We start from the raw sequence: 10,972 nt of genomic DNA on the forward strand, positions 1-10,972 counted from the left end.
GCGCCGCTGCCCCGATGCGACGGCCGCGGCTCAACCCACATGATGGTGTCCACTCACTCGCAGAAGGATCCGCTGCACCCTACATGCTTGTTTCATACTCCCTTCGTTCCTAAATATAGGTCTTTTCAGATATTTCAATAAGTGACTACATACGGAGTAAAATGAGTGAATTTACACTCTAAAATATGTCTATATACATCCGTATGTGGTAGTCCATTTGAATTTTTTTTAAACTTATATTTAGGAACGGAGGGAGTAACATTCATGGGTCAATATCTCAACACGTTATAGCTACATTGAATTTCCTAGCTCTTCAGAGCTAGTGCAAGCGTCTGAACTGGGGCCTTGGCGGATCTCCTGAATTTGTATGCACTGAGCTCTTTTGATTTGTTAAAAGTGACAATTACAGTGCATTTTGCTCGAGCCTTTTCACAGCTTTGATTTTGAGTGAAACATAAAGGTAGAGAGGAAGCTAAATCATTCATCTTGCAAAGAGATGATTCACACGAATTAAATACCCTTAGTGTAAGAGGAATAGAAGGGAGATGATTGGCGTAATGCAGTGGATGATATTATTGATCCTCGAGGCCGAGTACATATTGAGTACAAGACTTAAAGGAAAAACGCCTGCAAGAGATGCGATGGAAACAATTCCTATCTAATCCGGACAATCTCTAACTATCAAATATATCTCTAACACTTGGTTTGATAAAATAAGCTTTGACAGCATACTACAGTTCTTTCAGATTGAAAATTTAACAGGGCCACGTGTCTCTCCTGAGAGAATGTTGAAGCTCTAGGCAACATTTCAAAGTGAAGGTTTCAACTAATAATAATCAAAACGAATATGTCGAAAGCACAATAAATTCCCATATGTTTATAATTACATCACTTATTTCACTTAAATTGATAAATTACAAAGAATGTAAACTGATAAACTATGAATTTCCATGTCTTCTTCAATAGAAAAAAATCACTATAGATCCAAAATTTACATACCTTTAAATAAATAATCTTTTAAAGCCGTATGAACCCAACTAAAAGAACACCATGACTGGCATAGTTTTAATCTTTGCTTAGTACCAAAGAAGAAAATTTTGCAAAGGCTTCAGTGAGAGCGCTCAATATCCCCTTATGTAAGAAAAAGAAACTTGCAACTTCACGGGGTCAACACATATATGAAATACACCCATGAGCCAATTCAAAAACAAAACTAACATGTAAATATAGTGTACGTGTTAGATTGAGAATATTTTTTTTAAATAGTCACTAACCAAATCATCATCTAATGTTGACAACATGTAAGCATCGGTAGGAGCTACCTCAGGTCCATCATGCATTTATCTATTTGGAAGGACAAGGCCAGCAGTAGCATAACACAAAGCATGGATTGGATCATGGGTTTTGCAAACTGAATTTCAGCCAATCTGCAGTCAGTATACATATAAGCAAGAAATCGATGGAATTAACACTTTTGAAATAGAAGAATGATGGTAGACAAATAGGAACCCATTTTAACATCTCGTACCAGCCTGTTGATTGAAAAGGATGATCTGCAGTTAGTACAGTAGATCATGAGTTTATCTTGTATCTTTGCATATTCGTGCTAAAGAGAGAATAATAAGAAATGATAATGTAGGTAAAAGAAAGAATTTTTATTGTAGGTGAACAGAAAATAGCATTCTTCTGTTCTGTACTAAGAATATACTCCCTCCGTAAAGAAATATAAGAGTGTTTGGATCACTAAAAATCTAAACACTCTTATATTTCTTTACAGAGGGAGTACTAATCAAGCAAACAATGGTAGAAATTTCATCAAGTTTGTGAATCCCTCCATTACCCATAAGCAGAACATACCCAAGTAGGAGTGAAAACCTGTGTGAAAAATGTGAGACTTGCTTTCTAAACTACTAAAAATCTAAGCAAAAGTATAAAGGAGCCAAAGTAACAATCAGATTTCCCTACATTGGATTATCCAAAAATGTAACATTATTTGCTGTAAAAAACAGAAAAATAGAAATGGTGGTGTTTTCGTTCCTACAGAAATGGTATTAAATTTATGACTTGTTCTCACACCAGACAAATTCCATGTACTACCTGTTGGTGTTTCTTGAGTTATCACAAACTTTCATTGCATTTTACTACAAATCATGCACACTACATACATGTATAGAAGAAAGCAAACCTACTTTTAGGTGTCGAACATTTGCAATAGCTGGAGTGAACCACACACTTCATAGAAGAAATACCGCTGAAATGATTCACCTGTGTATTGCCATAGAGGCATTCCTAGAAACACCACGACCAGCCACGCACCAAAAAGACCAGTTCAGCTCCTTATATTTCCTAATGGGCATAACATGACCGGATCACCACCTCCTCCAACAACACATCAGGGTGTTCAGTCTCATCTGCTGTTATTGGACAATACTCAAAGTTTGATACTCTAAGGCTTACGAATCAAGGAAGAAAGGATATTCAGAGAAAAAGAGTCAATGCCAACCTACCAACCATGTGATGAACTTCTCAAGGTAGTAAGATAAAGTACTACTCTTCTGAATTATTATGTGGGTAATCTCATTCCATAAAAGAAATAGTTTCGTAATCTTTGAAATCATCTGTCCATAGCCTGAATTTGTTGCCATCCACCAGATTCTACAGAGGAAAAGAGTAAATTGTTAGGGAGACAGGTTAGTGGCCACCCGAAAATCCTACTTCCAGGCAAGACCTACGGGAGCCCACTTACAGACTCCTCCCTGCACTAACCACTCCCCCTGATTTTCAGGGCCTGGGTCACACCCTCTCGAGATTTCCAATCAAGATTCAACACATCAGTCTGTAACTTAATTCCGTAGAAATGTGCGCGTAAGTGTAGCATCTCTCCCACTTTACCCTAGACTTTGAAGATGTTGTTTCACCAACTAACACTTGATTCCTGGCAGCATTTCATTCGGACTCTGCACCAAATTTTGCATGACTAAAGAAAATCACTTCCTATCCCAAAATTGACTAAAAATCTCAAATGTATTTCAGTAAGACAAGAACCTGAAGTCCAAAATTAATTTATCCTCAGACTAACCATTTCTAATTTATTTCTGCACTGAAAATCATAACTGGACCAGCAAACAAATTAATTTATCCAAGATTCTGTGGCAGCATGAACATTACAATTCGTGGATAAACTGACAGGTTCATAGCATAGCAACAGAATTCCAACAATGTGCATGTATCACCCCAATTTCTTCATACAAATTGTCAAACATCGGAATCATCAAGAAATATGTTATGATGCTCACCTCCAGATTTCCTTAAACATTTTCATTTGTACTAATATGAGAAGCATGCATGTGACCAAACGGATCGTGTGTCCCCAGAAATGTGTTTGCAAATGAACCAACAAAATCTGAAGTGCTAAATTATCTGGAGTGATGCATAGGAGTACATTATATCAAATATTCATAGAATATGGACAACATGTGCCACAAGAACCAAAAATAGAAAGAAAATGGTTGTCCTTTCATTGATATAGAAATTGTACTCAGGAAAAGATGATAGGGGGGAAATCCATTCACTGCTTGTTTGTGTTCATTGATATAGAAATTGTGCAAGCCTTTTGAAATTCAGTAATAAGACTTGGGCAGGAGAGCACTGACCGGGAGTATGCTGGTGGCGGAGAGCTCTGAGTGTTTAAATTCAAAAATCTTGGATAAATTAATTCGGACTCACGCACGACCTTTGTTCGCCGGCGGCCGCCCCGCATGCGCCCACATTCTCGGTGACGGCTGTGGCAGCTCCCGCATGCCTCTAAATCCGTCGAGATGAGGCGGGCAGGCGGTGAGGGCCTTGATGCTGTCATCAATGCACTTGATAATGTGAATGGTAGGAGTACATGGACATGCGACGCATGTACTTCCAGAAACCACTCACCTTACTGAAAAACTATGGATTATGGCATTACGAGATCCTCCTGAGAAACATGCACCAATATTTCAGCAAAACTCATGTTCGATTATTTTATCATCTGACATTCGGGATGTAATTCTTCAGTTGTTTTCGCAGATTTTCACATGGGGCTACATTCCCATTATCAGGCAGGTCATTGAACGAAGAACACTCCTCTAAAACCAGAGGGGGAAGTGAATAATTCAGTACAAGCATATAACTGAAGATAAAAACTTGATCACAACGATCATGATTTACCGGAAGAACTCGAGTTGCCGAGAGCTCGACGGGCAGGTATGGAGGGTCGGCGGCAGCGTGAGCTGAAAGGTGTGGACCGGATGTGCGCGGGCGGTGCCTGGGTGCAGAAGCCGGCGTCCGGCGGCGGAGGAGCGCTGGTGCGTTGTGGAGGAGCTTTGGGCTCTGGTTGAGGAGGAGCGCGTAGGTGCGCTGGTGCACTGCGGAGGAGCGCGTAGGAGCCGTTGTGAGGCACGTTGCTGGGGGAGCGGGGGCGGCTGGGCGCGGCGTTGCCTCTGCCGGAGGAGCGAGGGCGTCCGGGCGGGGGCTCTGCCGGAGGAACGGGGGCGGCCGGGTGCGGCTCTCTGTCGGAGGAGGGACTGCAGAGTGCGATGCATTTTTCTCCAGTTGAAAAACAAAGAGAAGAATGGATTGAGAGGGAAAGAGACACCATGGTGGCTAGGTACCGACGGATGGAGCAGCCTGTTCCGTAGGAGATATGGCCGGACAAGGACGGACGTGGCAGCAGAGAGGCCACCGACGGCAGGGAAGAGACCGGTGTTCCACGTTGGGCAGCGCGCGCCACGGTCTTGGGTGCGGCCATGTTCGCCGGCAGCTGCCCCGCGTGCGCAAGTCCCCCACGGTGGCAGCGGAGGATGGAGGCTCGACCGTGGAGCGGAGGCGGGGAGGGCGAGGATGGGCGGGCGGCGGCGGATGCCCGGCCGTGCTCTGGTCATTGGGAGGAGGAGGTGCGGGGCGTGGGAATCGTGGTGCCGGGCATGCGTGCGTGCACAGCGGGGGTTTTGTTCGAACGGGTGGGCAGGGTTATGATTCGGGGATCAGTGACTTGATGCGTGGCTTGTTGTGTTAAACACGGAAGGACTATAGGCCATCAGATATTGTAGATGGACGGATATAATTGTTTGGATCTGCCCCTCTCTTGCTTTTATAGTGGTAGTAGATGTTGAGTCCATGGATTGTACGCACTCTCGCCCTTCCACGATTGCTAGCCTTTCTAATACCGCGCAACTTTCGCCGGTACCATAAACCCACCATATACCTTCCTCAAAACAGCCACCATACCTATCATGGCATTTCCATACCCATTCCGAGATATATTGCCATGCAACTTCCATCATCATCATATATATGACTTGAGCATTCATTGTCATATTGCTTTGCATGATCGTAAGATAGCTAGCATGATGTTTACATGGCTTGTCCGCTTTTTGATGTCATTGCTACGCTAGATCATTGCACATCCCGGTACACCGCCGGAGGCATTCATATAGAGTCATATCTTTGTTCTAGATATTGAGTTGTAAGTAAATAAAAGTGTGATGATCATCATTATTAGAACATTGTCCCATGTGAGGTTATTAAAATAAAAATGGCCAAAGAAGCCCAAAAAAAGAGAGAGGCTAAAGAAGCCTACAAAAAGAAAACAAAAGGAAAAAATGAAAGAAAAAGAGAGAAGGGGCAATGTTACTATCTTTTTACCACACTTGTGCTCCAAAGTAGTACCATGTTCTTCATATAGAGAGTCTCTTGAATTATCACTTTCATATATTAGTGGGAATTTTCATTATAGAACTTGACTTGTATATTCCGATGATGGGCTTCCTCAAATGCCCGAGGTCTTCATGAGCAAGCAAGTTGGATGCACACCCACTTAGTTTCAGTTTGAGCTTTCATACACTTATAGCTCTAGTTCATCCGTTGCATGGCAATCCCTACTCACTCACATTGATATCTATTGATGGGCATCTCCATAGCTCGTTGATACGCCTAGTTGAAGTGAGACTATCTTCTCCTTTTGTCTTCTCCGCAACCACCATTCTATTCCACCAATAGTGCTATGTCCATGGCTCACGCTCATGTATTGCGTGAAAGTTGAAAAGTTTTGAGAACATCAAAAGTATGAAACAATTGCTTGGCTTGTCATCGGGGTTGTGCATGATGTGAATATTTTGTGTGGTGAAGATGGAGCATAGCCAGACTATATGATTTTTTAGGGATAACTTTCTTTGGCCTTATTATTTTGAAAAGACATGATTGCTTTATTAGTAGGCTTGAAGTATTATTGTTTTTATGTCAAATGATAGACTATTGATTTGAATCACTCGTGTCTTAATATTCATTCCATGATTAGACATATGATCAAGATTATGCTAGGTAGCATTCCACACCAAAAATTATCATTTTTATCATTTACCTACTCGAAGACGAGCGGGAATTATGCTTGTGGATGCTGATACATCTCCATCTTATCTATAATTTTTGATTGTTCCATGCCAATATTCTACAACTTTCATATATACTTTTGGCAACTTTTTATACTATTTTTGGGACTAATATATTGATCTAGTGCCCAGTGCCAGTTCCTGTTTGTTGCATATTTTTTGTTTTGCAGAATATCCATATCAAACGGAGTCCAAACGGGATAAAAACTGACGGAGATTTTTTTGGAATATATATGATTTTTGGGAAGAAAAATCCACGCGAGACGATGCCCGAGGGGGCCACGAGGCAGGGGGCGCGCCCCTGACCCTCGTGGCCACCCCATAAGGCGGTTGATGCCCTTCTTTCGCCGCAAGAAAGCTAATATCTGGATAGAGACGGTGTTAAAATTTCAGCCCAATCGGAGTTACAGATCTCCGGGAATATAAGAAACGGTGAAAGGGTAGAATCTGAGAACGCGGAAACAGAGAGAGACAGATAGACAGATCCAATCCCGGAGGGGCTCTCGCCCCTCCCACGCTATGGAGGCCATGGACCAAAGGGGAAACCCTTCTCCCATCTAGGGAGGAGGTCAAGGAAGAAGAAGAAGGTGGGGGGCTCTCTCCCCCTTGCTTCCGGTGGCCCCGGAGTGCCACTGGGGGCCATCGTCATCACCGCAATCTTCACCAACAACTTCACTGCCATCATCACCAACTCTTCCCCCCTATATGCAGCAGTGTAACCTCTCTCTTACCCACTGTAATCTCTACTTAAACATGGTGCTCAACCCTATATATTATTTCCCAGTGATGTATGTCTATCCTATGATGTTTGAGTAGATCTGTTTTGTCCTATGGGTTATTTGATGATCATGATTGGTTTGAGTTGCATGTTTTATTATTGGTGATGTCCTATGGTGCTCTCTGTGTCGCGCAAGCATGATGGATTCCCATTGTAGGGTGTTGCAATATGTTTATGATTCGCTTATAGTGGGTGGCGCGAGTAACTGAAACACAAACCCGAGTAAGGGGGTTGTTGCGTATGGAATAAAGAGGACTTGATGCTTTAATGCTACGGTTGGGTTTTACCTTAATGATCTTTAGTAGTTGCGGATGCTTGCTAGAGTTCCAATCATAATTGCATATGATCTAAGTAGAGAAAGTATGTTAGCTTATGCCTCTCCCTCACATAAAATTTCAATAATGATTGCCAGTCTAGTTATCAATTGACTAGGGACAAATAACTTTCTATTGACAACAAGCTCTATACTAAAACTAATTTAGTTGTGTCTTTACGTAAACAGCCCCTACTTTTTATTTACGTAATCTTTATTATCTTGCAAACCTATCCAGCAACACCTACAATGTACTTCTAGTTTCATACTTGTTTCCGGTAAAGCGAACGTCAAGTGTGCGTAGAGTTGTATCAGTGGTCGATAGAACTTGAGGGAATATTTGTTCTACCTTTAGCTCCTCATTGGGTTCGACACTCTTACTTATCGAAAGAGGCTACAATTGATCCCCTATACTTGTGGGTTATCAGCGAGCAGCCGATCGTGCGACAACTTTAATGTGGTGGGACCGGGTTGGACGACCTGGCGGTTCTTGACTTAGTGCTCGAGGCGCGCTGGTGCTATGGTCTCATGTGCTTGCCAGCCAACAACCGAAGACGGTTCTGCGGCTTAGGGAGAAGTGAGAGGCCACGGTGATCTGACGCGTCAGGAGCCGCTAAGGGAAGCGGTGGGTGGCCAAGCCGGCCAGCCCCTGGGTCGAGCGAGTCGACCCGGTGGCCGGGTTGGCTTACAAGGAAAGTAATGCACAAAATGTAGGGGACACAACAGCTTGGTCGCGAAAAGGGCAGCCCCCGAGCGTTGTTCGGGGGTCCCATAGTTTTCAGATGATTACAAAAGGCAGCGATACATACGTGCATACGGCTAACTATAAAACGGGCGGAGGAGCTCTACATTCCATGGCCGGGTTGTTTCTTCGCCGGTGGTCTCCCTCTTGTGCTTGTTTGACTTACGGGCGTCAATGATGTAGTACGCGTTGCAATCGCACAGGGCCTTGCTGACGACGAAGGGGCCCTCCCATGGGGAGGACAACTTGTGTAGGCCGGTCTGCTGCTGGACGAGCCGGAGGATGAGGTCTCCCTCCCGGAAGGCGAGGGACTTGATTTTCTTGCTGTGGTAGTGCCTCAGGCCTTGCTGGTAGATGGCCGAGCGACTGAGCGCTAGGAGACGTGCTTCTTCGAGCAGGTCGACGCCGTCTTTGCGAGCTTCCTTGGCTTCGGCTTCCGTGTACATCATGACGCGCAGCGAGTCGAACTCGATGTCGGTCGGGATGACGGCTTCTGCTCCGTAGATGAGGAAGAATGGGGTGAACCCAGTTGACCGGTTTGGCGTGGTGCGGAGACTCCAAAGGACGGCCGGCAACTCGTCGAGCCAGCTGCCGAGGGAACGGATGAGTGGATCGACGAGCCGCGGCTTGATGCCGGATAGGATGAGGTCGTTGGCCCGCTCGACCTGGCCATTGGACTGCGGATGTGCAATAGATGCCGAAGACGGAGCAGTACTTCATGAGCGCGCCCATGGCGAAGTTGGTGTCGTTGTCTGTGATGATGCTGTTCGGCATGCCGTAGTGCACCGTGATGTCGTTGATGAACCGAACGGCCGTCGGGCCGTCTAGCTTCTCGATTGGCCTTGCTTCGATACATTTGGTGAACCTGCACTACAAAAAAATACACTTCGGCCCTGATGATACATGTTTGTCATAGTAGGTCGCTTTTTTGTCATGCATGTACATCCATGACAAATTTATGACAGAATCAAGATAGTCATACCTGTGCTGTCATAGAAGTGTTCCATGACATTACCAAAATTATCATCACGGAAGTGTCCACTTCCATGACGATAAATCGCGCGTCACAGAGGTTCTTTCATCAAGGGTGACCGACACGTGGCATCCACCGTAACGGAACGCCGTTAAGCTATCGGGTCGGGTTTTGGATCCGATAACCCGTTAATAGCCCCGACCAATGGGGATTTTCCACGTGTAAAATCATCACTGGCTAGAGGAAACATGTGTTGGCTCATCGTCGGGACAGATGTCATCCACTCACTGGACAGAAGGCGCCTATCATACGTGGACACGTGGCATGGCCCAACAAGTTTAAATGGGCCGGCCCAACTAAAGGCCCACAAGATTTTGCGGACCATAATGGGCCGGCCCAGCTAAAGGCCCACGAGATTTTGCGAAGCATAATGGGCTGGCCCAGCTAAAGGCCCACAAGATTTCGCGGGCCATAATGGGCCGGCCCAGGTAAAGGCCCACAAGATTTTTGTGTGCCATAATAGGCCGGCCCAGGTAAAGGCCCACAAAATTCTTGTGGATCATAATGGGCCGGCCCAGCTAAAGGCCCACGAGATTTCACCGACATTAATGGGCCGGCCCAGCTGTAGGCCCACAAGATTTTGAGGACCTTAGTAGGCCGACCCGTTAACTGGCTGCCATGTTTTCGGCCAAATGCCGGCCCATATTTGATACGGTCTATTAATGGCCTGCCACGCTCCGGGCCTAATAGTGGCCCATATGAGATCCGACCCGTTAAAAGCCTACCACGTTCTGGGCCAAATTACGACCCAGATCAGGTCCGGCCCTTTAAGAGGTTTTGGGCCTAATTATGGCCCATATCAGATTCGGCCCGTCAACTGGACACTATGCTTTTGGGCCCACTTGCTAAAGGCCCACTTAGTAATTCGGCCTAATATTAGTTTTGGCCTGTTAAGGGCCCATTTAACATTTCGGCCCTATATTAATTTCAGCCTGTTAAAAGACCGTCATATAGTTGGGCCTAACTACGGCCCGGTTTGCATCCGGCCTGCTCGCAGCCGATATTTGATTGGGCCAAACAAGGACCGAGACAATTTTTTGGCCTGTTAAAAGCCCGTGATTTGATTCGCACAATCATGGGCCGGGGTTCATTTCGGGCTGCTGCCAGCACGTGAGCTGATAGGCATGTTTCAAGCCCAACCTACATCATGATTGCATGACGGCCCGATTATGTACCGTAATTTTATGGTTTGGCCGGTTTACTGCGAAGACATGATATATATATATATAGTAAAATAACTGCAGCATCGTGAATAAGAAAAAACCTATACTATACAATAAAGAAATTACGGCATATTACATCCACTGGGCATGAAAGTTCGCCACTATGATAACAAAGCACAAGCAGACAGCAGATTACATACACTCGGCATCAAAGATCGCCACCAGTGCAAATAAGCACGCTGACAAAATAATATACAAAACCGACAGCACTTCAATAGAGTTCAAGAAAGGTTAGCCCTGCTAGGGAGCTGCAGCGCAAGCAGCTGAGCAAGATGATGAGACTGCGCTTGTTCAACACTTATATCTTCCTCACTCTGAAAGATAAACAAGTAGACAGATGACAGGTTTTGCACATAAAAGTATCAGTGCTGACAATTCATCACATTTCTTACTGACGAATAAAGTGACACAATTTAAATTTGCATTAACACAATATGGTATTGTTCAGGTCAAGACATGGCAGG

At 44.8% G+C, this 10,972-nt stretch overlaps 2 protein-coding genes across 11 annotated transcripts; both read right to left on the reverse strand.

The window, feature by feature from the left end:
- Nucleotides 1-814: 814 nt before the first annotated feature.
- On the reverse strand, nucleotides 815-4,958 carry LOC125517501 (uncharacterized). 10 transcript variants are annotated; one of them, XM_087527208.1, is made up of 6 exons: nucleotides 4,201-4,958; nucleotides 3,928-3,967; nucleotides 2,508-3,849; nucleotides 2,266-2,414; nucleotides 1,529-1,553; nucleotides 815-1,427 (listed from the first exon to the last, which is right to left on the reverse strand). In XM_087527208.1, exons 1-3 carry the CDS (start codon nucleotides 4,778-4,780, stop codon nucleotides 3,723-3,725), a joined length of 747 nt encoding a protein of 248 aa, XP_087383334.1. In that variant the 5' UTR covers nucleotides 4,781-4,958; the 3' UTR covers nucleotides 815-1,427; nucleotides 1,529-1,553; nucleotides 2,266-2,414; nucleotides 2,508-3,722. The 10 variants fall into 10 exon arrangements, 9 of the variants coding, with proteins under 9 accessions (XP_087383334.1, XP_048538668.1, XP_048538662.1 ...); XM_048682711.2 differs by having other exon boundaries at nucleotides 815-2,414; nucleotides 2,508-2,655; nucleotides 3,654-3,849; XM_048682705.2 differs by having other exon boundaries at nucleotides 815-2,414; nucleotides 2,508-2,957; nucleotides 3,654-3,849.
- Nucleotides 4,959-8,329: 3,371 nt separating this feature from the next.
- Nucleotides 8,330-9,108, reverse strand: LOC147964562 (uncharacterized). The gene is made up of 2 exons (XM_087530034.1): nucleotides 9,058-9,108; nucleotides 8,330-8,929 (listed from the first exon to the last, which is right to left on the reverse strand). Exons 1-2 carry the CDS (start codon nucleotides 9,106-9,108, stop codon nucleotides 8,330-8,332), a joined length of 651 nt encoding a protein of 216 aa, XP_087386160.1.
- Between the last annotated feature and the right edge of the window lie 1,864 nt (nucleotides 9,109-10,972).

The sequence above is a fragment of the Triticum urartu genome, chromosome 6A (genome assembly GCF_056163025.1).
Source record: "Triticum urartu cultivar PI428250 chromosome 6A, HENAU_Tu73, whole genome shotgun sequence".
NCBI lineage: Eukaryota > Viridiplantae > Streptophyta > Magnoliopsida > Poales > Poaceae > Triticum > Triticum urartu.

Excerpts from the sequence above, each read along its gene's own strand:
- LOC125517501 (XM_048682711.2), bottom strand. The coding sequence starts at position 4,780 with ATGGCCGCACCCAAGACCGTGGCGCGCGCTGCCCAACGTGGAACACCG. Across the intron at positions 3,968-4,200 it reads CGGCAACTCGAGTTCTTCCG|GAGGATCTCGTAATGCCATA; the intron begins GTAAATCATGAT and ends CATGTTTCTCAG. Across the intron at positions 3,850-3,927 it reads ATCCATAGTTTTTCAGTAAG|CATCAAGGCCCTCACCGCCT; the intron begins GTGAGTGGTTTC and ends CATTGATGACAG.
- LOC147964562 (XM_087530034.1), bottom strand. The coding sequence starts at position 9,108 with ATGTATCGAAGCAAGGCCAATCGAGAAGCTAGACGGCCCGACGGCCGT. Across the intron at positions 8,930-9,057 it reads GACGGCCCGACGGCCGTTCG|TCCAATGGCCAGGTCGAGCG; the intron begins GTTCATCAACGA and ends GCACATCCGCAG.